Source organism: Dipodomys merriami, unplaced genomic scaffold (genome assembly GCF_024711535.1).
Source record: "Dipodomys merriami isolate MVZ:Mamm:240054 unplaced genomic scaffold, mDipMer1.0.p SCAF_20, whole genome shotgun sequence".
Taxonomy (NCBI): Eukaryota; Metazoa; Chordata; class Mammalia; order Rodentia; family Heteromyidae; genus Dipodomys; species Dipodomys merriami.
The window spans coordinates 32379900-32406413 of NW_027203382.1; the positions used below are offsets into that span (position 1 = coordinate 32379900).

General features: G+C 37.8%; 1 protein-coding gene across 1 annotated transcript in view; it reads right to left on the reverse strand.

Moving 5' to 3' along the window:
• Positions 1-26514, reverse strand: part of LOC138833032 (regulator of G-protein signaling 7-binding protein) — a 92572-nt gene that overhangs the window by 17326 nt on the left and 48732 nt on the right. The window contains exons 3-4 of the mRNA XM_070031391.1: positions 22560-22690; positions 1892-2039 (exon numbers count right to left, since the gene is read on the reverse strand). Of these exons, the coding sequence (XP_069887492.1) occupies positions 1892-2039; positions 22560-22690 (279 nt within the window). The remainder of the gene's footprint in view (positions 1-1891; positions 2040-22559; positions 22691-26514) is intronic.

Below are 26514 nucleotides of genomic sequence, written 5' to 3' on the forward strand. Positions count from 1 at the left end.
TCTGGGATATCCTACTCTAGTTGTACTGCTGTCCAAGTTTGCTTTTTTAAAGCTTAGGAGGTTTTGATATAGCTGCAGTTCAAGTACAAGGTATCTGAAAAGGAAAAATGGCTTTGTGAATGGTTTCTCCTGTGGATATTACTCCCACACTCACCCTTGGGAAGGTACACAAGAAATGTTTCAGTAATAATTTTAATAATTAAATATACAACTCTTTCATCATTTGTCTGTAGTCCTACCAATCTGAAACAAACAAGTTTTATCATTTGAATTGTTGGATATCCAGGCTTTTACAAAAATCCTAGTGTTATTAATAGTACATAATTACCACATGCTCCAAATTTCCATAAACCCAGAAATTTGGTAATTAGCTTTAGAATTTATTTGAATATGAAAGTAGAGCCATGATCACTATAAATGCCATTGCGTATTTCATTTCTAAAATTAAAAAAAATAAAATGTTCATTATCTTGTCAATGACTCACCTTCTCTCCCCCCCTCCCCAATACCCAGTGAAATTGTCTTGTATTTATTCAGCTGGTTTGTGCCAGATCTGAGGACATTAGTAGCAAAGGGCGTTATTGATGGGAAAGCCAGTAAACAAAGGCTTCATCTTTCAGTCCCTCAGACTGGCATTTTTAGCATCTAAATGGGACATTAATGACACTTATTTTTGTATTGTTATTGCTACCTTTTCTTCGATGCAACAGAATCACTATAGAATTTCAAATTCCCTACAAAGAAACGTATTCCCTAGAAGTCAGCCAGCTGATGTTACAATAAGACATTAACCTGCTTTGATCATTAAGGGCCACTCTGAAGAGGAAGAGGATATAAGAGGAAATGATCTTTTTGAACTGGACAGAATGCTAAGCAAGGCTTACCACATGTTTGAAATCAGAGCATCTATGGGAAGCATCGCCACATGATTTTATATTCTTTTCTCTTAATCAAATGGATATTTTAGGAACCAGTCTAGTGGGTGAGCTGTAACAGTAAGCAGGTTCACTTTTCTTCCTTCCAAGGAGGTATGCTACATTTCTATTTATTTTGAGATAGGATCTCACTATATAGCTCATAGTAGCCTAAAACTTGTGGCAGAAAGTGCCACAGCCTCCTCATTTCTGGGGTTACAGTTGTGTGCTGCTATATCGGGCATTCCTGCCTTGTTTTCATTTTTCATGGAATGTGATATGCTATCCTGTACCTACTGGAGCTCTTGCTACAGTCTGCCTAGAGAATTTAGATTATGTACTCTCTATGATGGTTTGGATATAAAATGGCTCCTAAAAAATAAATAAAATGGCTCCTAAGGCTCATAGAATTATTAAGAAGTGATTGGAACATGAGGGCTTTGGCCTAATTGGAACATGAGGGCTTTGGCCTAATCAATGAATCAATCCATTTATAGGCTTATAATTGATGGCATTATTGGGAGGTGGTAAATAAAACTAGGAGGTGGAGACTGGTGGGAAATAGGTCACCAAAGGTGTTTGCTTGAGGGGTATTTATTATCTCTGGCCACTTCTGCTTTTGCTCTGCTTTTTTTGTTGCCATCAACTGAGCATCTTCACCACATGCTCCCTGCCCAGGTGTTGACTTGGCTCAAGAGTTAAAGCAGTGGAATCAGCTGAACTTGGACTAAAACTTCTGCAACCATATTGTTTTTATGAGCTATTTTGTTAAAACAATGCAAAACTGATCAATACACCTACTCACTTATAAAGTTTTCTCATAGTCTCTGAGGTCCCTGCCAGGGCTATTCTTCTCTGCAGACCAAACCTTTTGTGTTTTCTGAACCTGAGGTAGAAAAATGCTCAACACTCCATAGCCACTAAGAAGATGAACTGGGGGAGGATTGGCAATCTATTCAGGGAAACTTCCCACTTACCTTTCAGTGTTCTCAATGTCTGTGGAAACCTGCCAGGAGTGCTGCTGAGTTTCCACGGGGGAGGGGGAGGAGTCCTCCAGGGCAGGTATTTCAGCACTCTCCTCAATTTTGCCATCCAAACTTTTTACTGTCCCACCAGCTTCCTTTCCTAAGACAGGATATTGTTGGGAGAGAGAAGGAGAGAAGAAATTGTGACTACAAATTGCAGACCCAGGATGTTACTGAAAATGTTGGCTATGCTTTGAGTCAAATGATATGTCAACTGTAACAGCTTTGTTACAGTAATAAAATAATTATGTGTATGTATGTGTGTGTCTGTGTGTGTGCATAGTATATAGGCACACAATCCAAGAAAGGCAGTTGAGGTGAATGCAACTGAAATCAAGATATAATTAAGGGTCTTACCTTTGTTGATGTCTCATAATACGTTGGGAATGAGTTAGGACAAATTAGCTTGGAAGTAGAGATTTGGCCTGTGAAACCATGCTGTTTTTGGTCTCAGATCCAGGACCAGAAGCTGGTGACACTCAGCAGGAAGAACGGGGTTCCAGCTGTTTTCTCTGATTCCAGATATTGGTTCTCTCAGTCTGCAACAGGAATTGTGGAACTATCTTCTAGTTCCTTGGCTCTCTAACCTCTTTTAGTGCATCCTTCATTGAGAAGCGATCCAAGCCACGTGACCCAGCATTACTGAAGTGCTAGGTGATGGGACCCATGGTGGGTAGCTATCCACAGCAATGCACAGCCAGTGCACTAAGACTTGTGCTATGACTGAGTTCATGTGAGACCAATTGCATGGTAAATCAGGACTTTCTGGAGATAAGTCTCTAGAATGATTTAACCGTAAAGTTACATGGCCCAACTACTCATCAATAGTTGCCTCTTATTTTACTTCGAAAGTCATTGTATCCACATGAGGTATCTGGTACTCTGAGAAGGATCTACAAGGTCAGAATCCTAGGTTTTTAATCTGGCTTTGCCATTTGTTCAATCACCTGCTCATTGCTTCACTTGCTTACAAAAACTTTGCAAGTTTCAGATAGATACCAAGCACTAGGCTTGATGTTAGAAATAATGAAAGTGGATTAAAGACACAGTATCTTTTTCATGGAGTGTTAAGTGCTGGAGATGGATAATAACAAAGATTTTATAAATAATTGCAAAGTTGTTATATTATCAGAGTAGTTACTTTGTGTCTTCTATTCTTGCACCTAGTTTTGTTTCAGTATGAAGACACAACTCTGGATCAGTTAAGAAACTGTTATATCTCATATAATTGAATATTTACATTACAGAAGCTACACTTGTAATTTCTTAGCTAAGTCTCACAAATCATGCTGTGATTTTTTTTTTTACATTAGAAAACTCAAGCAAACTAATGAAGAAGATGACTGTCCCTAGTAAACTCTAATAGGAAGTTTTGCCCATTGGAGTCTTTATCAAAAAGGAACTAGCAAAAATCTCATCCTTGTCATTTTTAATCCATGAAAGTAGCAGAACAAAGAGAAAGAGACAGGCAAAATAAATGGTAACTATGCATCTTTCAACAAAGTACAGCAAAAATGGGCCTCTGAACCAAAAGCAAGGTTACTAGTGACACATTTTGGTCTTTTGCTATGTACTTTACGCACATTGGTCTTGGGGGATAAAACTTGTCTGAAGAATTGTTTTTCCAATTTTATGGTGTGCTGTTGGGTAGAAATTAATTAAGCACATAATTAACACATTACCATTTCACAGTTGGAGGGCAATGACCTCTTTAAAGCATTTGCATTATGCCTCTGGTAGAGTACAGAAAATGCAGTCCGTTCATTTGCTACCCAGTGTTGGGCAGAATTAGCCTGGGGATGTGAGCTGAGCAGAGTGGCTGAGATCTTTTAAGAGCACCCAAAGGGGGCTCCGCCCAAAACAGCCCTCTGATTTCAAACCTTTGAAGAACAGGGTAACCTGACAGCATCTGGTAATCCTGGACTATTTCAGGCTAGATCCATGGAATGTAAAATTTCTTGCTGTTTCTATGACCTAAAATATATCTGCCTTCCCCTCTCTTCTTTTCTTCTCACATTTAAATCTTATTGGCTGAGTACAGAGATCTAGGTTCAAGCTAAGTTTCGGAACTGGGATGACATTGTTCTCTTAACTTCTATTTATATCTCAAGATTGCTTTGTATGTAACCTGAAAAAACTGAGGATGTAATCTTCAAATTTTTTGAGGTCTAAATTGGCTTATAAATATGCTCAGGCATGAATCTTTATTATATGAAATTTTCCTCAATTAGTATTTTGATTAGAATTTGTGACTTATTTTCCCTAATTTGTTATTTTGAAAGAAATTATAAGTTTATATATAAAATTATACATATTGCTTTGTGATGAATCACTTGAGTATGTTGAAGATAATAACATGTTATCCTAAGTATTTCCACATAGATCTCCTGTCGAACATAGATGTTTTATTACTAACCTCAAAGCAACTACCACACTGTAACCATTTGTAAACTTTGATTAAATATGACAATTTGATATACCATTATTATTTAATATGTAGTCTATATTTAAACTTGTCTAGTTGTTCCAGTAACTCTAAAACTTTATCTTTTGAGGATCCCAACTAATAACTATGCACAGAATTTAGTTGTCATGTTTCTTTATTTCTTTATCTGGAAATCTAGAAGAGTATCCTAATCTTTTCTTTTTCAAATCATGGATATATATATTTTAATGAAGACTAAAGGTCAATTGATTGATAGGATTAATAGGACTTCTCTGATTGCCCATGGATAGGTTCAGAGTAAATAATTTTGGTTAAGAATATTTTAGAAGTGACATTGGGTCCTTCTAACACATGATGTCAGAAAACACATAAATTAGTATGTCCAACTAGAAATGATATTAGTAATAATATGGTTAAGGTAGCTTCTGCTAGCTTCAACTATTGTAGATATACCCTTTTTCCTTTGTCATTATTAAGTATTTGTGAAGTGCTTCATTGAAATAATATGATCTTTTGATTTAAGTGTTTTGGACTCTTTGTAGCTATAAGAATAGTTTCTCTAATTTTTGTAGTTACATTTCTCAATTCTCTCTATTCTTCCAGAATTCCTATCTCATATTCCCATCTCTTGGATTTATCTTTTGTATTTGTTAACGTGCCTCTATAATCTATATTTATCTTTTGGACTGAATTCTGAGAAAATATCTTGCCTTGATCTTCAGTTCATTCTTTTAGGCTCTCAAGATTTCCATTATGTTAGTTAATAATTGTGAAGAGTCAGAGATTTTTGCCAATTTGCAAGCCAGCCTGGTACAATTTTGTGGATAATGAAAGATGACATAAGTTCCTGGGTCAGTGACAAACATAGTTTATTACTCAGAGTAGTTCGCATGTCAGCATTTGTGCTAATCTCTTGTGTCCTAGTTACCACAAGACAATCCAAAAGGGCCAGATGGTATCTAAACACATAGTAGGCTGTGACAAGAGAAAGTCACAAAGCTTAGGGTTCCAGTGCCTCATAGGGAGACATTTTTTATTATATTAAGCATCCCATTTCCTGGAGGGAGATAATCAATTTTTCCAAAGCATTTTACTAAATAAATGTCCTTGAAACAATAGTGCAAAATAAGAACAATCAGCTGGGTGCTGGTGGCTCCTGGCTGTAATCCTAGCTACTAAAGAGCCTGAGATATGAGGATCACAGTTCAAAGACATTCAGGCAGGAAAATCTGTGATACTTATCTCCAATTAATTAATCGCCAAAACAAAACAAAAACCATCTATGGAGCTATTACTCAAGTGGTAGAGTACTAGTTTTGAGCAACAAAGTTCATAGACAGCTTCTAGGTCCTGAGTTCAAGCCATGCAACCAACCAACAAAACAAACCAAAACAACAACAAAAAAAAACCAAGAACAATCTTAAATTCACTTTGCAAGATGCACAAAATATAACAGACCAATGGAGAATTAGCTCTCGGTATTGGCTTCTTATTCAATTAATAGTATTTTGCATTTTCAATAAATCTAGCTGTTTCCTGTGTGATGCAGCTATTGTTTCATAGATACAACAGACTCATAAATCTCTTTGCCTAAATCGATTGTATACATTTAATATTTTTCATCACCATAATATTGATTATTCTATTACTGGTTGTCTGTTGCCTTTGGTGTTTTCCTTTTATAATTGGTCTTTTATAAGAACTTTGTTTCTCCTGGATGTCTATTCAGACATGTCTTGACTATCTCTGTTTACATATCATCCTAACAGTACTTCTGATAAGAAGGGTCTTGTGGGCTGGGAAGTTGGCTCAATGGTAGAGCGCTTGCCTTGCATGCCTGAGGCCCTGGGTTTGATTCCTCAGCACCACATAAGCAAAAAAGAAAAAAGCCGGAAGTGGCGCTGTGGCTCAAGTGGTAGAGTGAGTGCTAGCCTTGAGCTGAAGAGCTGAGGGACAGCACTCAGGCCCAGAGTTCAGGCCCCACGACTGGACCTCCCCCCCAAAAAAAAGGGTCTTGTTGTAGGCAATGTGTGTCTAAAGCTTTTGGGGGCAGTTATGTAGGAGTACCCATCTGAAGGTTCTCTGCCTATTCTTTCTTTTTTATTGTTAAAGGTCATGTGTAGAAGGGTTACAGTGGCATATGTCAGGTAATGAGTACATTTCTTTTAGAACAGTGTCACTCCTTTCCTGGCTTTCTCCCAATTTTTTTTCCCTCTGCCACCCCACTAAGTTGAGTAGCTCATTTTCTTTTCTTTTTGATAGCCATGGGGCTTGAACTCAGGGCCTGGGTGCTCTGAGCTCTTTTGCTCAAGGCTCGTACTCTATGACTTTGAACCACAGCTCTTCTTCTGGTTTTCTCATGGTTAATTGGAGATAAGAATCTCATGGACGTTTTGCCTGGGCTGGCTTTGAACCACAATCCTCAAATCCCAGCCTCCTGAATAGGTAGGATTACAGATGTGAGCCTGGCATATATTGATTTTCAACATAGTGTGCAGTAAGTATCACTGCTACATTGGTTGACCCTTTGCCCCATGATTTGTGTGTTCCCCTTGACTTTCCCCGCAATGTATGGAAAACAAAACCAGCAACAAAAAATGAGGGAAGGGGTAAGTTTGATAAAAAAAAAATGTACTTATTACCTTACTTATGTAACTGTAACTCCTTTATATATCACCTTGACAATAAAAAAATAGCAACAGAGGAGAAAAAATAACAAAAACCCTCTTGTTTCCATTTCTTGGAGTTCATGTTAATAAGTATCATTTTATATGGTTATATTAACGTTGCTATTGAGCCTTTGGGTTCTTCTCTTAGGAATAGTCGTCTTTGGCCTCACAGCGTGAATGTAGAGTCCTATCTAATTTATCATGTCCAAGTGTATTTTTTGTGTTTCCCCATCCAGTGTGATTACTTTTTTTGGATTAATGTATTTTATTTTATTGTATATATATTTTTTATTGTGAAAATACTGTACAGAGACGTTACAATTACATGGGCAAGATAATGAGTACATTTCTCATCAAGCATTGTAGCCTCCTCCTTTGCAGTGTGATTATTTTATAGGCACATTCTAGTTACAACAACTATAATTTTTTCCAAGTCTTTCCATTTCTTTATGAATGGTATAATGTCATTCTTTTTGATGGAAGCACAGAATTCCATCATCTATATATACTCCATTTTCTCGATCCGTTAGTCCATTGAGGGGGCATCTGGTTGATTCCATATCTTGTCTCTGCCTATTCTTTTTTTCATTGTAAAAATACTGTACAGAGGGGTTATAGTTACCTCCTCCTTTATTTTTTCCACTACCCTCCTTTCCCTCTCACCTCCACAATTACATTCCCCTCCTCCTCTTTCCCCCCTCCCTGCCTAAATTGTAAGGTTTGTTTTTCAACATAGTGTCTTGTACATCTCATTGTTACAATGGGTCAACCTGTATTCTTATTTAAGCATTTTTTCCCCTTCCCTTCCCCAAGCTAGAGGAGTGTATACAAGATGCAGTGTATATACAAGATACAGTAAAAACAGGGGTTATAATGTGGGGGAGGAACATATAAAGAAACAAAAAAATCACATGGTACATTATAAATACGTTAGAAACAATAGCAAGAAAGAAAAACACTGTGATCCTATCTTGGGGTTCATTTCACTTAACATCATGTTAACTGGTCATATGTACATAGCTTTTGACCTTTTCTGCTTGTCCCAGACATATACTAGTTATTGCAAATAAGGGAAAACATGGGACCTATGTTTCTTTGGGCCTGGCTTACTTCACTTAATATAATTTTTTCCAAGTCTTTCCATTTCCTAACATATAGGGTGATGTCATTCTTTCTGATAGAGGCATAGAATTCATATATATCATATATATATATATATATACATATATATCACATTTTCTTGATCCATTCATCTACTGAGGGGCATCTGGGTTGGTTCCATATCTTAGCTATGGTAAATAATGCTGGAATAAACATACTTGTGCTGGTAGCTTTAGTATGGTCTTGTTTGTGATCATTCGGGTAAATGCCCAACAGTGGGATTGCTGGGTCACAGGGGAGCTCTATGTGGAGTCTTTTGAGGAACCTCCATACTGCTTTCCAAAGTGTTTGAACAAGTTTACACTCCCACCAACAATGCAGTAAAGTTCCCTTCTGTCCACATCCCCTTCAGCATCTGTTGTTATTAGAGTTCTTGATTATAGCCATTCTATAATGGCTATAGTGAGATATCTCAATGTTGTTTTGATTTGCATTTCTTTTATGGCTAGGAAGGTTTAGCATTTCTTCATGTGTCTATTGGCCATTCTTATTTCCTCTTCAGAGAAGTTTCTCTTTAAGTTTTTAGCCTACTTATTTCAAAACTAAAGCCATTTCCTCTAAACTCAATTTAGTATTAGAATGCCTAGCTACAGCAATAATACAAGATGCAAACAAAAAGGGGATCCAAATAAGGAAAGATGAAGTGAAACTCTCTCTCTTTGCAGATGACATCATCTTGTATTTAAAGAACCCCACAGACTCCACTTCAAATTATTCAAGCTGATTCGAAACTTTGGCAAAGTGGCAGGGTATAAAATTAACCCTCAAAAATCAATGGCTTTTCTGTATGCCAACAACGAGAAACTGTGGCTGAAATCAGGAAAGCAACTCCATTCATAATAGCCCTACAAAAAATAAAATACCTAGGAATTAACTAAAGAAGTGAAGGACCTCTATGATGAAAACTTTAAAAACCTGAAAAAGGAAATCAATGCAGAACTTAGAAAGTAGAAAAACCTCCCATGGAAGGATTGGAAGGATCAACATCATGAAAATGACTATACTTCCTAAGGCTAACTACAAATTCAATGTGATACATATCAATATTCCAGCCTCATTCTTCAATGAAATAGAAGAAGCAATCCAAAGATTCATATAGAACAATAAAAGACCCCGAATAGCAAAACAATCTTTAACAGAAAGAACAGTGCTAGAGGAATACCAATACCAAATTTCAAACTCTACTACAAAGCCATAGTAATCAAAACAGCTTCGTACTGACACAAGAACAGACCTCAGGACCAATGGAATAGAACTGAAGACCCAGAAATGAACCCACAGACCTATAGCCACCTAATCTTTGATAAAGGAGCTAAAAACATAGAATGGAAGAAAGACAGCCTCTTTAGTAAATGGTGCTGGAAAAACTAGTTAAATACCTGCAGAAAACTAAAGTTAGCTCCTTATATATCACCTTGCACTAGAATTAACTCCAAATGGATTAAAGACCTTGAAGTCAAAGCAGAAAACATTACAGGAAGGAATAGGAGAAACCCTAGGTCTCCTAAGCATAGCCAAAATCTTCTCAGTAGAGACCCAGAAACACAACAAATCAAAGAAAGGTTAGACAAATGGGATTGCATGAAGCTGCAGAGCTTCTGCATGGCAAAGGACATAGCTAGCAAGATCAATAGAAAGCCCACAGATTGGGAGAAGATCTTCACTAGCTATACAACAGATAAGGGTCTCATATCTAAAATATAAGTGGAACTCAAAATATTAAATCCTCCAACAAATAATCTGCTTATTCTTTAGGCATCATGTCTGTCCTGAGTTTCTTGGTTAGAAATCCAACTCTAGAAAGAAATACTGAACAATTTGTCCTAGTATAAAACTCTGCAGTCTTGACTTCACTGTCTTTCTCTTCTATTGCTGCTCTGGGAGGGAGGCCCAGAATTATTTCACACTCTATTCTGCTTTGCTGCCCAGGACTGACATTCTCCCCAGGCCTCTTCCTGGGGCAAGCATTGATAGTTGGTTGCTCAGTGTGGGGCAGCCTAGTGTTTCTTGCAGTTTCAAACAGTCATTTCTCTGACTACATTTCTAGAAATCTTTCCCGTGGCTTGTATTTGTTAACTGGGTTTGAAGTATCTCTGGAATTGACTCAATTTTTGCAGAAATATTCTCCCGCTTGAATTACTTCTATTTCTGCCTGAATTTCTTATCGGTTCTGTTTTCCTCTGGTCATTTATTTCCACCAGTTCTAACTCAATTGCTTCCTAGTTTAAAGAAATGTCTCAGAATTTCTGGTCTCTTGCAGTCATCCTTTGTTTTTCAGGGTCATGGGAGAATGTTCTGTTTTTACTAACCTCTATTTTTGTTTCCTATTATAGTTAGAAAGCACCATGTTACTGAGTTATGGCCAATGTGCCCTTTGCAGAAATGATGTACATCGCTTTCAGATTGGCAACTAAAGTTCCTTTTATGGGATCTACTATGCTTTCTAATGAATACAGACACAACTTCACCCCCCCCACACGCCCCTCCTCTCCCCCCCATCCCCCCTGCAGAGGGATGCAGAGAATGGAATGGGAATGCTGTTTTGTTCCATCTCAGTTCTGGTCAGAGGACTATGACAGGAATGAAAAATGAACTCTTCTTGTTAAAATCCACTAAGGTTGTGGCTGGGAAGGTGGCTCAGTGGTAGAGCACTTGCCTTGCATGCATGAGGCCCTAGGTTCAATTCCTCAGCACCACATAAGCAAAAAGAAAAAAAAAAAGCCTGAAGTGGCGCTGTGGCTCCAATGGTAGAGCGCTAGCCTTGAGCTGAAGAGCTGAGGGACAGCGCCCAGGCCCAGAGTTCAGGCCCCATGACCAGACCAAAAAAAAAAAAAAAAGAAAGAAAAAAAATCCACTAAGATTTGGTTTTATCTCAAGCTATACTTTAATCTAGAGCTAATATGAATTTATTCTTTTCATTATTATGTTTCTCTTTATTCCAGTAGATTTTCAGGAGGAAAGGAAATATGTGCATGAGTTCTGTAGAACATCTCTGGATAAATTTTTTCTTTAATTACATTCTTTGTCTTTGACAATAGGTGGAAAATGAAAGCAATTTATCTCTTTATTTAATAATCATTAATTGAATTTTTACTCTGCTCTAGGCACTGTTCTAGATGCTTGGGATATAATCGCGAAGGTACTGATGATTATCAAAGTCTAGAGAGAACAGACAAGAAACCTGGAAATGCCCTTTCAAGGTAATATGTGCCATTATGTGTCACAGAGATGCCTGGGGGCCACATGGAGGGGACATCAGCTCAGCTTGGAAGGTTCAGAGAAGTTTCCTGGAGGAAGTCGCATCTAAATTATAACCCATATACAGCACAGGGATGGGTCAGGAGAAAGGGATGGATGGGAGATTAGGTGAGATGGGATAAACTTATGAGCTGAGTTCCTTGAAGTAGTTGGAGATGTCCTGAGTATGGCAGGACAGGTGTAGCGGCAGGTGGGAAAGATGAGAAGTTGAAGAACTTAGCCAGGTCAGTTCATAGCTATTCTCTTGAGCCACGTGAAGGAGTCAGCAGAAGAGCTATCTTTTCACAACCCCAGCTAGTTCAATTTGAGATCTTTGGTCCTAGCTCCCTTCCTGTGCCTGACTGTCTTCCAAATGGAGTGTCTGTTCCCTGACATCAGGCTGGGCTCCCTGCTCCACTCTCAGGAAAGCAAGCAACATGCTTCCAGGCAGTGACTCCAAGTCTATGTTTTGCTTCACTCAAGGGAGAGAACGTGCATTTAAAATGATTTCTTATTATGAAATGAAAAACTCTGTCCTTTGGGAAAAAAAATCAATTTCAGGCCTCAGTGAACAAGTATTTGCTTGGAGAGGGGACAGGGCAAAGGGAGAGAGAGCCTTTAGAACACCTTGAATTCATACTAGGCTAGCTGTGTCACTGTTTAAAACTAGGCCATCAAAAACTTGGCCAGGAAGTGGCGCTGTGGCTCAAGTGGTAGAGCACTGGCCAGGGACAGCACCCAAGCCCCACAACTGACAAAAAAAAAAAAGAGAGAGAGAGAGAGTCTCACAGACCTTTCCTACCTGGGCTGGTTTAGAACTGTGATCCTCAGATCTCAGCCTCTTGAGTAGCTAGGATTACAGATGAAAGCCTCCAGCACCCAGCTTACTTAAACTTCCAAAGAAACATAGGTCCCATGGTTTCCCTTATTTGTAATAACCAGTGTATGTCTGAGTCAAGCAGAAAAGGTCAGATAAGTTGATGTTAGGGAAATTAACTCCAAGCTAAGTATTTTCTTTCTTGCAATTGTTTCTAACATATTTATAAGATGATTTCTTTGTTGCTTTGTATGTCTCTCCGCCACGGTATAACCCCTGCTTTCACTGTATTTGATGTTGGGATAATTTGTGGAGGGGAAGGGAAAAAACAAATCGTTTAAATAAGGATACAGGTGGACCTATTACAACAATGAGATGTACAAGTCGTTATGTTGTAAAACGAACTTTACAACTTTGGTGGGGGGGGAGGATAGGGTACGGGGGGGGTAAGGTGGGGTGAGGGAAGGGATGGGAAGGGGAAACAAAGGAGGAGGCAACAATGCTTGATAAGAAATGTACTCGTTATCTTGCCCATGTAATAGTAACCCCTCTGTACGGTATTTTCACAATAATAATAATAATAATAAAAAACTTGGCCACTTGCCTTAGGGTCCTGAAAAACTTTTAGCCTTTAGCTCCTTGGGGATTTCCATGTATTTTTAGCCTGTTTACACATAATAGAAGAGACATGTTTGAAGAAATGTTAAGGGAAACTACCCATGAAGCACATACTGGTGATTCTTATATTCGTGAGAAATAGTAATTCAGCAGAAACAAAAACACTTCTGACCGTGGGGACCATCTGAAGGGTGCCACCAAGCACTCAGCCCCAGAATTTCAGACACTGCCACCAGAGGATAGGACAAGTGACCTTTCATCACACCTATTCTAGTCGTCTCTTCCTGTCTTCTTTCCCTCTAGTTGTGCTTTCTTCTGTTTATTTTCTCTCGTTTCCCTTTTCTTCCATTCGTGCTATCTTCCCTGCCCTTATCGTGGCAGTGGGAAGCAATACCACACACAATATCACCATGGAGGTCCTTGGTTTGGCCTCCAAAGTCCAGCAAAGTCAGTCTCACCAGTTGAAGTACCTTTATCCAGGAATCAAACCAAACCAAACCAGTCTTCTGTGTGCTAATTCTCTATCACTATCTTACCGTTTCCTTAATGTCAGGAACCTTTTTCCTACCTTATTTAAAACATTTTTAAATTATCTTTAAGTAGTTGTAGAGGGCAGGTATCATTTAACAAAACAGGATATGAACACAATGCATTTTGATCTATGTCACCCCTTTCAACAATCTCACCCTCCTTCAATCCATCCCTTCCCTTACATTTCTCAATTCTGTGGTATATGCAGCATATACAATGAATTCTTAACTGTGTTCTCTCTCTACTCCACCCTTACCCACACCTTCATGTCATACCTTCTTTGTGATCTTGATATCTAGTCTGCTGTGGTACTTTGTACAGAGCAAGCTTTCAGGACAGTTTTTGTTTTGTTTTGTTTTTTGGTCAGTCGTGGGGCCTGAACTCTGGGCCTGGGCACTGTCCCTCAGCTCAAGGATAGTGCTCTACCACTTGAGCCATAGCTCAGTGGTGCTGAGGAATCAAACCCAGGGCCTCATGCATGCAAGGCAAGCGCTCTATCACCTTCCCAGCTCTCAGGCAGTTTTTATACTGACTCAATGTGAACCACAAAATGAACATGGCTATGACTGATGCTTAGGCACATGTCTACAGAGTACTTCTCATTCTCAAATGCTTCTCATTTTCTAAGTGGTAGGGGAAGTGATATGCACCATGAAAAGAATGGGAGAAATGTAGGCCATCAATTAAGTAATCCACTTTTACCCTCATGTTTCTAGAAAGCATGCAATAACTGGAAACCAGTTATATTGACTCAGTGGTTTATCTATGTTATAAACAGTTTCAAAGGCTCTTATATGTAATAAGGAGATATTCTTTGTGCCATAAAATAAATGGCAGGAAGTAGTAACTATGCCATATAGAGCGCTCTATTCTTGCCTATGTACGAGGAGATAAACATTTTTCAATTCAGAAGAGCTGAGGCACTATCCGCTCCTCCAACTCCTCCTCTGATCTCCTTGGGCCACTTAGTTACATCATCTTTATGTGAGGCCTTCTTCTGTCCTTCTCTAGTGTAGCTTAGTGGGGCTGGGCTAGAGTGCTGGACCAATCACTCGCTTTGCAGCAGGACCACTGTCATATGTCATCTTGGGCATCTTACCTCATGGTTTCAGGTTCTTCCTCTGTGAAATTGGGGAAATAATATACTTAGCATAAAATAAAATAATAATATAGCTAAATATCTGGTAAATAAAAAATCCCCAATTAAAGATTACCATTGCTATTCTTTTACTCTTCAGCTTTGACCTACCCACTTGTATATGAAGATATAGAGACTGAGTAGCAGATGGTGTTATAGAAGTTGGCTTTGTATATATTCATCATATACTACAAAGTCCTGCTATAGTCTTTTGTGTCAGATAGCAATGTTCATGAAGTTTTTTGCTTTATTTTATGAAATCAGATTCATTGTTCCTTCCTTCCTTCTATCTTTCCTCTTTCCTTCTCCCCTCTCTTCTCCTCCCCTCCCCTCCCCTCCCTTTCCCTCCTCTCCTCTCCTCTCCTTTCCCATATATATATATATATATATATATATATATATATATATATATTCTACATGAACAGAGAACTCTTTGGCTTTGATGACCTAGTCCCCAACACGCAGAACAGTGCCTTGCATATGACAGCCACACAACAAGTATTTGTTTAGAGAACAAATGCATGTCTACACTTGGGCTTTGAAGCACAATCTATTTTAGGATTCATTTCTTCTAGCTCACTGTTCTATTTTGGTGTTAGATGCCTCTTACATTGGGAAATAAAGCATTTACTTGTGGCTAAATTCTATTTCTGTCTTTCTGTTGCTTGTTCCTTTTGTTGGTGTGGATCATTTCTTGGTATGATGCTGAGTAAATACACTGGCGTCTTATTGTCTGGATTTCATTCTTGCCTTCAGTTCTTCCTGTATTTTGCTGGACAGCAGTTCACGAATCTCTCATTAGAACATCTTTTTTTTTTTTTTTTTGTCAGTTATGAGGCTTGAACTCGGGGCCTGGGCACTGTCCCTCAGTTCTTCAGCTCAAAGCTAGCACTCTACCACTTGAGCCACAGTGCTACTTCCGGTTTTCTGAGTGCTTTATTGGAGATAAGAGTCACAGACTTTCCTGCCCAGGCTGGCTGGCTTTGAACTGTGATCCTCAGATCTCAGCCTCCTGAGTAGCTAGGATTACAGGCGTGAGCCACTGGCACCTGGCTCATTAGAACATCTTGAGCTCACCTCTCAACAGGCTTTTGTTGTTGTTGTTGTTGTTGTTTTAATTAAGTTTTTTATTGTTAAAATATTGTACAAAGGGGTTACAGATACATGAGCAAAGTAATGAGTACATTTCTTATCCAGCATTGTTGTCTCCTCCTTTGTTTTAAAAGTATTTTTCAACTTTCAGCATTCATCTATCCTTTTCTTCTTGTGATTATATCTCCTTTGCATATTTTATCTGTACATTTATCATAGTGGCACATTTTAGGAGAAGAACCCATATTGTCTTAGGGAAAAGAAGGGAGGATGATATACCCTCAAAAGACCCAGGGACATTTTTTTATAAGCTATGGAAGACAGGCCAGTGGAGCTAGAGAGGACTAGTGATAGAGAAAAGTAAGATGAAAACAAATATGCAATAAGTGAGCTCAAATACAAAAAGACTTCCTTCCAAACTTGTCATATTGCCATAATTGATAGAGAAAATGACAGGATAGCTATGGTTGAAACACCAGGGTTGCTAAGTGTTGGTGGCTCATGCCTATAATCCTAGCTACTCAGGAAGCTTAGATCTGAGGATCACTGTTCAAAGCCTGCCCAGGCAGGAAAGTCTGTGAGATTCATCTCCAATAAATCATCAGAAAACCAGAAGTGGTGCTGTGGCTCAAGTGGTAGAGCACTTGCCTTGAGCTGAAAAGCCGAGGGACAGTGCCCAAGCCCAGAGTTCAAGCCCTATGACCGACCAAAAAAAAAAAAAATCAGGGTCTTGTTCCCTCAGAAATCTAGCTCAATTTTCTGCCAACAAAGTGAATGAAACTTGTAATCTCTTTTTATTCAGTGCAGGAAACAGGCATTAATGGTCAATGTGATACATGGAATTGGTAATGCAAAATGATTTCTTACCTAGCTAAATGCGAAGAAGCAAGAACAACCATTTTTCACCATAAACACAGAAATTAGACTTTGTCAAACAGTGCTCCAATCTACAACTTACAGCGTTAGAATATGAGATGATAAAATGACCAAAATCATTCCCATCTGTCATTTTCTTATACAAACACAGTTTCTCAAGCCACTCTACCTGATATAACCCAATAGCCTTTATTAAATGTAGATTTTTACCATACATCACTGCAATTTAACTTTAATTTTGTTGGCCATGTGGAAGGAAATATTTTGGTGATGTTTTTCTTCATTTCTTTGGCAATAGCATGATCTTGTACAGTATAAAAGATACTCAAATAGATTGTACCAGACTTACTAGACAGCAAAAAAAAAAAAATCAGAAGTGTGGTGCATGGAACAAACAAGAAGGCCCAGGGAGTAAAGGTATTAAGGATTAAGGACACTTCAATTGTCCTAATTGGAAGAGAAAGACAATTTGCATTTCTAAACTCAAGAGCACTACAGAAGCTTTAAAATTATTTGAGGCTGACTTTTCCAGAAAGAAATAATAGATCACCATAGTGACCTTATAAGCCCTTTGTTCTCAAAGAGTAAACTCATGTCATGACTACTCAATGCAGTAACAAAACTAAATAAGACAAAGAGGAAGTATTAGAGGAGTCCCTGCACTTCTGGTGACAAGGAAATGTGCATAACAATTAAATTGAAGGTGCAGATTACTGTGAAACAACTTGGTTTTAGGATTTAATATTAACAAAATTGACAAGAGACCCTTAGATGGAGGCAGCTCTAATTACTTCTTAATCATTTTTCCTTTCCTTGATGAAAAGAAAAGTTAAAGAAGAGGGGAGTGGTCAACCTTCAGCCACTCACACAGAAGGAAAATCAATTGGCTTATTTAAAAAATATCAACTCTTATTTTCAAATTAAAAGAAACAAAACAGATTTTAAGCAAAAAGGGAGTTTGAATGTTACAAAATCAAACAGGAGACAATTTTCTTAAGACTCTAGGGGACTTATTCCTCCAGAGAAGGGCTTTAGTAAAGGTTGTCTGGATAGGCTACTTCTTAGCATGAAATCACATCATAAATGCCATTGTTTGGTTAAAGAATATATTACACTGGATATTTTAATGTTATGTTGGAATGGACTTTTTCATTGTGTCAAAATTCTTCCTTTAAAGCATCCACTATTATTAAATGAATTCACTTAACTATCAGTGTATTTCTGTTTAACCTGGCACTATTTCTTCTTGGTATTAAGATTTTCTGTTTGGTATGTCAATAAAATAACAGTTAAAAGTGAAAAAAAGAGAACATGTTACATTGGAAAACTACTCTGGCAGCTTGAGTCTCGGTAGATACACTACTATCTAGTGTATAAGTGTTGGGGTTTTTTTGCTAATATAGGATACACAAAACAATACATACATTTCTATTCTAGGGAAAGGAGATGGGCTAATTTATTTTTTTTGTAGTATCAACATTTCAACTTGGGGCCTTGGGTTTGCTCAGCTTGCTTCCTGGGTTTGCTTGCTTACTTGGCTTGCTTGCTTTGCTGGTGCTCTGCTACTTAGCCACACTTCCAGTCCTGCTTTTGAGTTATTTTAGAGATAATGTCTTTGAATCATGATCCTTTTGATTTCAGTCTCCCGAGTAGCTAGGATTACAAGTATGAGACACTGGTGCTTTGCTGAGACTGATTTCTCCATCCACACTTTGTTTTCTTTGCCACTTCTACCACCTTGCCTGAAATTTGGAGTCACCTGCACTCCTAATACAACCTATGCTCTGTTAATTTATTTAGTGAATACATATACTACACACACACACACACACACACACACACACACACACACACACACACACACACACACATACACACGTATGTGGGGGGGTGGTTTATAGTTTTTTGCTTACTCACATACCTTGAATCAAAGTTTGGTAAATCCTATTTGCAGAGCAATCTTCCCATCCTCCCCCACTTCTTGTTTTCATAAACAGAAAGAACATTTGCCTGTTCTCCCTTTCTGTAGAAAGGTTTGCTTTTGTTTTTTTCCTTGCTGGTTGGTTCCCCTCTGTCAAGGTTTATGTGGGGTTTTCAACTTTAAGGACAACACAGACATTGTCTCTTAATTTGTTCAACTTTTTCTTGGAGTTTAATATTCTCGTGTTATGTATAGTCTGTGGACTAATTTCTTCTTCAATTCATTATTTTGGCAGCCTATGGTCACTGAAGCCAAATATTTGCATTCTTTTTAGATGGGGTCTCTCAGGAAGTCTGCAGTGTATTTTATATATTTAACATGTATTGACTGGAGGCTTTTGGAAACAGGCTATTCTATGTATTTCAACGTTGTAAAAGAACAAAATCTAGTGACAGCACTGAGATTTGTCAGTCAGAATATCAATGATGACAAAGGAGCTGAGCAGTTTAAGAGGTGACATACTTTTACATTTGTGCTCCAAACCAAATTTTAAGCAGAGAGTAAGCTGAGAAGAACTTTCCTTTCCAAAGTCAATTGTGAAATGACAAATGTCATGGTGGACGATAAAAGAAGATCAGGTTGCAGACCAAGGACTTAGAAAGGGTGTGGGAGTGGAGGTCCCTGTGTGTTAAACACATGTCATTAGCGAGGAAGATTCCAGTGGCAGCAAAGGCAGAAATGCTGCAGGTGTAGACCATACAGAACTGGAGAGTAAAACTGCCTGTGCTCAGTCTTCTCTGTAAATCATTTAGGATGATAATACTATTCTGTTTGGGTGCCATTCTCTCTCTCTCTCTATCTCTCTCTGACAGAGACAGAGTCAGAGACTGAGGACACAGAGAGGCAGAGGCAGAGACAGAGATAAAGGAATCAAAGAGAAGAGTAAAGGCATCAAGCTTTTACTCAGGATATTCTGAGTGTGTCTGAGTGTTCAACTTCCAGATCATGCATTAGGAGTGTCAAGGCGCTAATCCCTCCAAACACATTCTCATATTAATAACAAATAAAGAGTCATCATTCTATTGGTATATATTCCTTCATATTCCTAGTTTCTCCAAGGCTTTTTATCATGGAGGCATTGAATTTTATTACAGGCCTTTTCTGTATCTTTTGAGATTATTGTGTGATTTTTGTCACTGATTCTATTTATGTGCTGTTTTGATTTACATATGTTGGGATATCTTTATATCACTGAAACTAAACCTGCTAGATCTTTTTTTTAATTTAATTTAATTTTATTTGTGAACATACTGTACAGAGGGGTTACAATTACATGGGCAGGATAATGCGTACATTTCTTACCAAGCATTGCAGCCTCCTCCTTTGGTTTACCCTTCACATCCCTTCCCAGCCTCCCCCTTCCCCCCCAATCTCAGTCCTTCTCCTTCCCCCCCTTCCCCCCCACCCCACCCCCCGCACCGACGTTGTAAAGCTCGTTTTGGATATGACAACTTGTACTTCTCATTGTTGCAACAGGTCCACCTGTATCCTTAAACAACTGGTTTTTCCCCATCTCCTCCACAAGTTATACTGACATCAAATAAACAGGAAATAAATGGTCCTAATGAATTTCACAGGTCATGAAGATCAAACAAACTAGTATCAATGGTTAGCAACTATTATATAAACTGAAAGTAATATAATGCCTAAACAAACAGCAATCTCATTTGCTTCTTCATTTAAAACCAGGAATAAGAGCATCTTTAGCCCACTTATTAATAGGGCAGTTGTTTCTTTGAGGACTTGTTTTTGGGGGATTTAATTTTTTGAGTTCTAAGTATATTTTAGACAAGAGGTTTTTCTTTGTTGTTGTTGTTTTAAATATACGATATGATTTCTTGTTTCTTTTGAATATTCTTCTCCCTGTATATCCCCTGTTGTTACTGTATTTGAATTTGGTACCCTGATATTGTATATATGTTTATCTGAATTAGGGAAGGGAAGGGGAACAACAGAATGGTGATACAAAAGATAAGGGGGGAACCAATGAAACAGAGATATTCACAAGACAATATGTTGGAAATGATCTGTACAATGTGGGGGGGGGTTGGGGGAAAGAAAAAGTAGGAGAAAAATGAGGGAAGGGGAAACAAGTTTGACAAGAAATGTACTTATCTTACTTATGTAACTGTAACCCCTCTGTACATCACCTTGACAATAACAAAAAGGAAAAAAATAACAAATAAAGATAAAAACTCTTGCAAGATTAGTCTTTCAAAGAAAAGGCAACAATAAGTATTGAGAGAATGTTTTCACGTCTTTGAAGCATTATAACTGTATTCTGTTTTTAGTTCTACTGAATACACACACACGTGTGCGCATACACACACACGTGCATGCGTACACACATACATATATAGACATATAGGTGTGTGTATACAATATTTGTTTTTTACAAGTAGTTTGAGTTAATTCTTCCCAATCTGGAATGCTCATTTGCTTTGAAATCTTTATCTGCTTCTTTACTGATTTATCGCTTAACTCTCCTATTGCTTAATTTAAATCACAAGTAAGCATTACTTTCTATGCATTCCTCCCCCATTTTCCTGAGCTCAGGAGCAAAAGTTTGTATTCAGGAGATTCCCAATAAACTGTCATTTGGTGAGTTAGTAAAGAAAATAAAAATCAAGTCCTTCAGCAGTGGAAACTTTTTTTTTGGGGGGGGTCCGATCGTGGGGCTTGAACTCTGGGCCTGGGCACTGTCCCTCAGCTCTTCATCTCAAGGCTAGTGTTCTACCACTTGAGCCACAGCACCACTTCAGGCTTTTTTCTTTTTTGCTTATGTGGTGCTGAGGAATCGAACCCAGGGCCTCAGGCATGCAAGGCAAACGCTCTACCACTGAGCCACCTTCCCAGCCCTAGCAGTGGAAGTTCCTCTCCAGCTTCTTTCCCCCTCTACCCATCTTGCAATAGCACTGGCTGGGTGGGCTTCACTTCATTTCCAGCTCTATGTGTGGGCCTTAATTGTCTAAAACAATTCTGGTCTATATATAGTCCAGCCAGAATGAAGCCCAGGACTTTTGTTCTATAGTTGTAAGAAGTTTTCTCTCATTATATATGTGATGACTAGAGCCATAGTAATTAGTTTGTTAATGTGGAGGATGCCAGCTGGACTGTAAAGTCAATATCGAGAAGAGCATTACCCAGACTGGGAAGCCTGAAATCTGACTATAGCATGCAAAGACACAGCCAATGTTGAAAGGTGTAGATATCTGAGTCCATATATTCCATTTATAGTTATTTTTGTTTGCCTTTTTTCTTTTGAGACAGGATCTTGCTATATTGCACAAACTGGCCTTGAATTTATGATCTCCCTCTTTTAATCTCACAAGTGCTGGCATTACAGGTTTATGCCAGCATCTTGGCTTTCCCAGCATAGGTTAAGCCAGGCCAGAAAATGAGCTATTCTATTCCTTACATGCTGCATCTCTATCATCTGTTGAGTTCACCCTATTTTAAAATCTTTGAGACAAAAATATTTGTTTGTCTTTTTACAACTCAATTTATCAAGAGAAATTGCAGTACTCTTGAGGACAGATATACGCTACAGTTATCATTAGATATTTTTGCTGCTTCTGCTGATTCTTTTTTTTTTTTTTTTTTTGGGTCCGGTCATGGGGCCTGAATTCTGGGCCTGGGCACTGTCCCTCAGCTCTTCAGCTCAAGGCTAGCGCTCTACCACTTGAGCCACAGCACCACTTCCGGCTTTTTTCTTTTTGCTTATGTGGTGCTGAGGAATCGAACCCAGGGCCTCAGGCATGCAAGGCAAGCGCTCTACCACTGAGCCACCTTCCCAGCCCCTGCTTTTGCTGATTCTAATGGAAGTCATATTCTCAAGTGGTAAAATAATAAATTTAAGACTCTTACTACACTTTTGAATCAAAACAATTAGTGTTCCTATGTACTTAAAAGTAATATGGACTTTTAAATTTTAACTTAGAGATCAAATATTTCCTGAGCATGTTAAATTCATTCAACTTGTGTATAGATGGGAAGGTATTATTTCGCATATCATTGCTTGGTGTTTTTCTGGTAATCTATCAATTGTAGATACCTTTTCGATGAAACTGAAGAGATCCCAGCAGACAAATAGATTTTAGCATCTCTGTTGTATACATTTCTAAGCAGCACTGCAGCTGTATGTAAAGTCGACAGATTTCTGGATGAATTTCACCATCTTCTGGGCTATAAAAGAATGAAAGAGAAAAGTTGTGAGTTGCCTCAAGATTTTACTCATCAGACATTTGTTTCACTCTGAAAGGAGAAAAATGTTTCATAAAGATTCCATTAAAGCCTTGAGTCTAAAATACAGGGCTTCACGCTTTCCAGCCAATAACCAATGTGACAGTTGTTACATAACTGTCTTTCTGACTAACTCTCTTCATCAGCAAGCTTCTGCTGAGAACTTGAAATCATAAATGCTTTAAGTAATTGCAAAATATCAGACATTTTCAGTTTATCTGTTGGAAGAAATTTCCCAAATATATTTAAGCCATAACAATCTCAGACTGTAAAAAGAGAATAAAATCCTTGTTTTTAGGGAAACTAACAAGATCTGTTCAATTAACATTTGTAAGTCAACTCTTTAATATGAGGTACCCAGCATAATATGATTAAAGAGCCAATTTACAAATTATTTTTATTGAAGATTTTTATCTTACTCTACAACATATTCTTTTATTGTTTGCTATGACTAATTTATGAAAAGTCCAAATGTTTTTTAATAAAAAATAAATATTTTATGAAAAAAGAGAAATCTAATATAATTCTAATAATTGCACTGAGAAATCCAAAGCTAAGTGAACATTGAACTCAGGCTCAAAGAATTCATTCTAACTGGGTGTCAACAGCTTATGCCTATAATTCTAGCTACACAGGAGGCTAAGATCTGATGATCATGGTTCAAATACAGCCCAGCCAAAGTCCATAAGACTTTTATCTACAATTATCTACAAATTATCTACAACTGTCTACAAATACCAGCAAAAAATGCAGAAGTGGATCTGTGGCTCAAATGGAAGAGTGCTATCTTTGAGTGAAAAAGCCAAGCAAGAGCAAAAGGTCCTGAGTTTAAGCCCTAATACTAGCACATGCATGCACACACACAGGCACACACACACACACTCACACACACACACACACACACACACACACACACACACACACACACACACACTACTCCCTGAATGTTTCTCAGTATATGTCATTAAATATGCAATAATCACTTGTATCTTTTGGCTAGAGGTGGAGAAATCCATTGTTGATAAAATAACTTTATTTGATATGCCACTAAAATAGCATATGTTGACCAATGTAAACTAAATAACAAGGGTGATGTTTATAAATAGATTTTAAAAGAAAACTTGAAAATGAAGTCTGTCAAGTGTCTTTATTATTGCTCCTTTTACCCCCATCCATTTAGAATGCAATGAAATCTGATTAAATAATGTAGCATTTTGACTTGATTTGTAAAAATAAAGTGGGCCAGTGGCAAAATGTCAGGGATAATTATCAGAAAAAAAGGATAACTTCCTTTTTACATGGAATCACAGTGAAACGTTTTTGTATATATCCCACACTTGGCAATGGTAATTAATTTTCATTTTCAATATTTCTTTAGCCAATGAGCAAGTGTATATCTAACCATATGGCTTATATAACTCAGGAAAAGCAAAGTCTCTGCTTCAGTATTCATGACGCCTGCACAGTCACCCGGGGTCTTTCTGGGTCATGTAGAACAAAGTGCTTTCAAGAACTGCCATGCAAAATTTGATTTGATGTAGACATGAGAAGACCATGCTACCATTTCATTTTCTCATTTGCCCTCAGGGACCAGCCTTGGACCAACATTGATTGCCAGGAATCTGAGGTGAAAGTTTCAGGTATTCTCCTACAACTTCTTCCCACAGACACCTTCCATCTTCAGCTCACCTTCAGGCTGAAGGCATTTCTGCCAGCCCACTCTACCCTACACAGACAGACAGACAGACAGCAAACAGACAGACAGACAGACAGCATACAGACAGACAGACAGACAGACACACACACACACACACACACACACAATTTCAGAATGTATTCAAACTGGAAATGTCTCTGATTATCTCCCTCTACCGGCCCTGTTAGATCCTAAACAATTGATGAGAATGAATAGCTTTATAATAACAAGTGATTTAGGTATATTATCTAAGAATATATTGCTTTTCATAGAAAAACTGAAGAGACTGTCTTATTCCTAAGGCAAGTTAGAAGAAAGTATTTTAAGACACCCTGCTTCATCATTCCAATCACAGCCGCCTGTTCTCACCAACACATAGGTTAGCCCTGCAGATTAAAGAAACAAGTCCCTGTGATAATTCTATTATATGTATTAAGCATTTTATAGGTAGGACAATTAGCCAGTATAGTATCATTTCAGGCCATGAGGTCTTATTATTTTCAGAGACAAAACATACATGCCAGTGACTTAGATCCAATAAGTATGTGAACCTCGTGTATAAACAATATTGGACATCAGTTGACATGCTGAAAGGAAACCTCTTTGTACAACTATTTAAAGATGATGCAAATGATTAATAGAAAAGATGATATTTGATTTAATTTAAATAAATGTAACAAGGCATTCATATATCATAAGAGCCAATATATTTTATCATTTTACAAATAAAAAATGTTCTATTAAGTGATTTTGAAAAAAGGCAAGTCAGAACAGAGATTGAAGTATCTAATTCAAAATGTTTCCTCAGGCATCACTTCCCCAACACCTCTGTCTCCCTTGGAGATTCTAGAAAACCATTCTAGAAAAACATTGTGCCTTTCCTAAGTGTTATGTGGAACTGAACAGATTTCACCAGAAATAAAATCTGTCTAATAAAAATTAAGTGACGTTAAAGCATGCAAGATATTCTGCTTAAAATTTATTCACAGTCTCATATATTACACTTTAATATCTTGGAAAGTTATAGAGAAAGTATTTAAAAAACAGTAAAAAAGCTAAGGTAACTTTCATACTAGTGTTTTGTGATGCCAGACCAGCTTATATTAACCTCTTGACTTTTACAGTTTATTTCTTCCATTTTAGAGCTCTAAAAACTATATTGCTGTAATTGATTACTTAAAGTGCATTAAGAGACAAATTGTCCAGTGGGTTATAATATGTAGTTGAAAGCATCAAAACAAAGACAGGATTATGAGTTCTGGAGCCAGAAAACAGATTTACAAATACCTTTAATACTCAGAACTGTGATCTGAGGCACAGCACTTTAATTTCTCTGAGATTCAGTTTCCTTTCCTGTGAAATAGCAATAACAGTTGTAAAGTATATCTCCAGGTTTCCTGTGCAAGGATCAAATGATATTGTGCATGGGAAAACAAATAAAAATGAGAAGAATTCTAAAAAAGTTGCCACAGTCCATCTTACATCAGAATTTGTGTTTCCTTGGCCTTACACTTAGAATCCTTGGAATCTTTAACTGAAATTATCTGCTGCTTTTTATTTACTTACACTCCCCAAACAGGGATTTGGTGAAGTTAACATTCGAGTAGATGGAAAAAAGAAAGGGACCTCATTAACAACCATGCTGCATGTTACAGATTTTGGCAATGACAAATAAGCAGGTTTTTTCAAATGTGCTAGCAGTTTGATTTATTTCCAGAGAAAAGAACATGTCATATATGTCTCAAGTGTTTGAATACTAGCCTTGAGCAAAAAAGTTCAGAAACAATGCCCAGGCCTTGAGTTCAAGCCCCAGGACTGGCAGAAAAAGAAGAAGAAAAAGAAGAAGAAAGAAGAAGAAGAAGAAGAAGAAGAAGAAGAAGAAGAAGAAGAAGAAGAAGAAGAAGAAGAAGAAGAAGAAGAAGAAGAAGAAGAAGAAGAAGAAGAAGAAGAACAACAACAACAACAACAACAACAACAACAACAATAACAACAACAACAACAACAACAACAAGAGAAGAATAAGAAGAAGAAGAACAAGGAGGAGGAGGAGAGGAAGGAGAAGAGGAAGGAG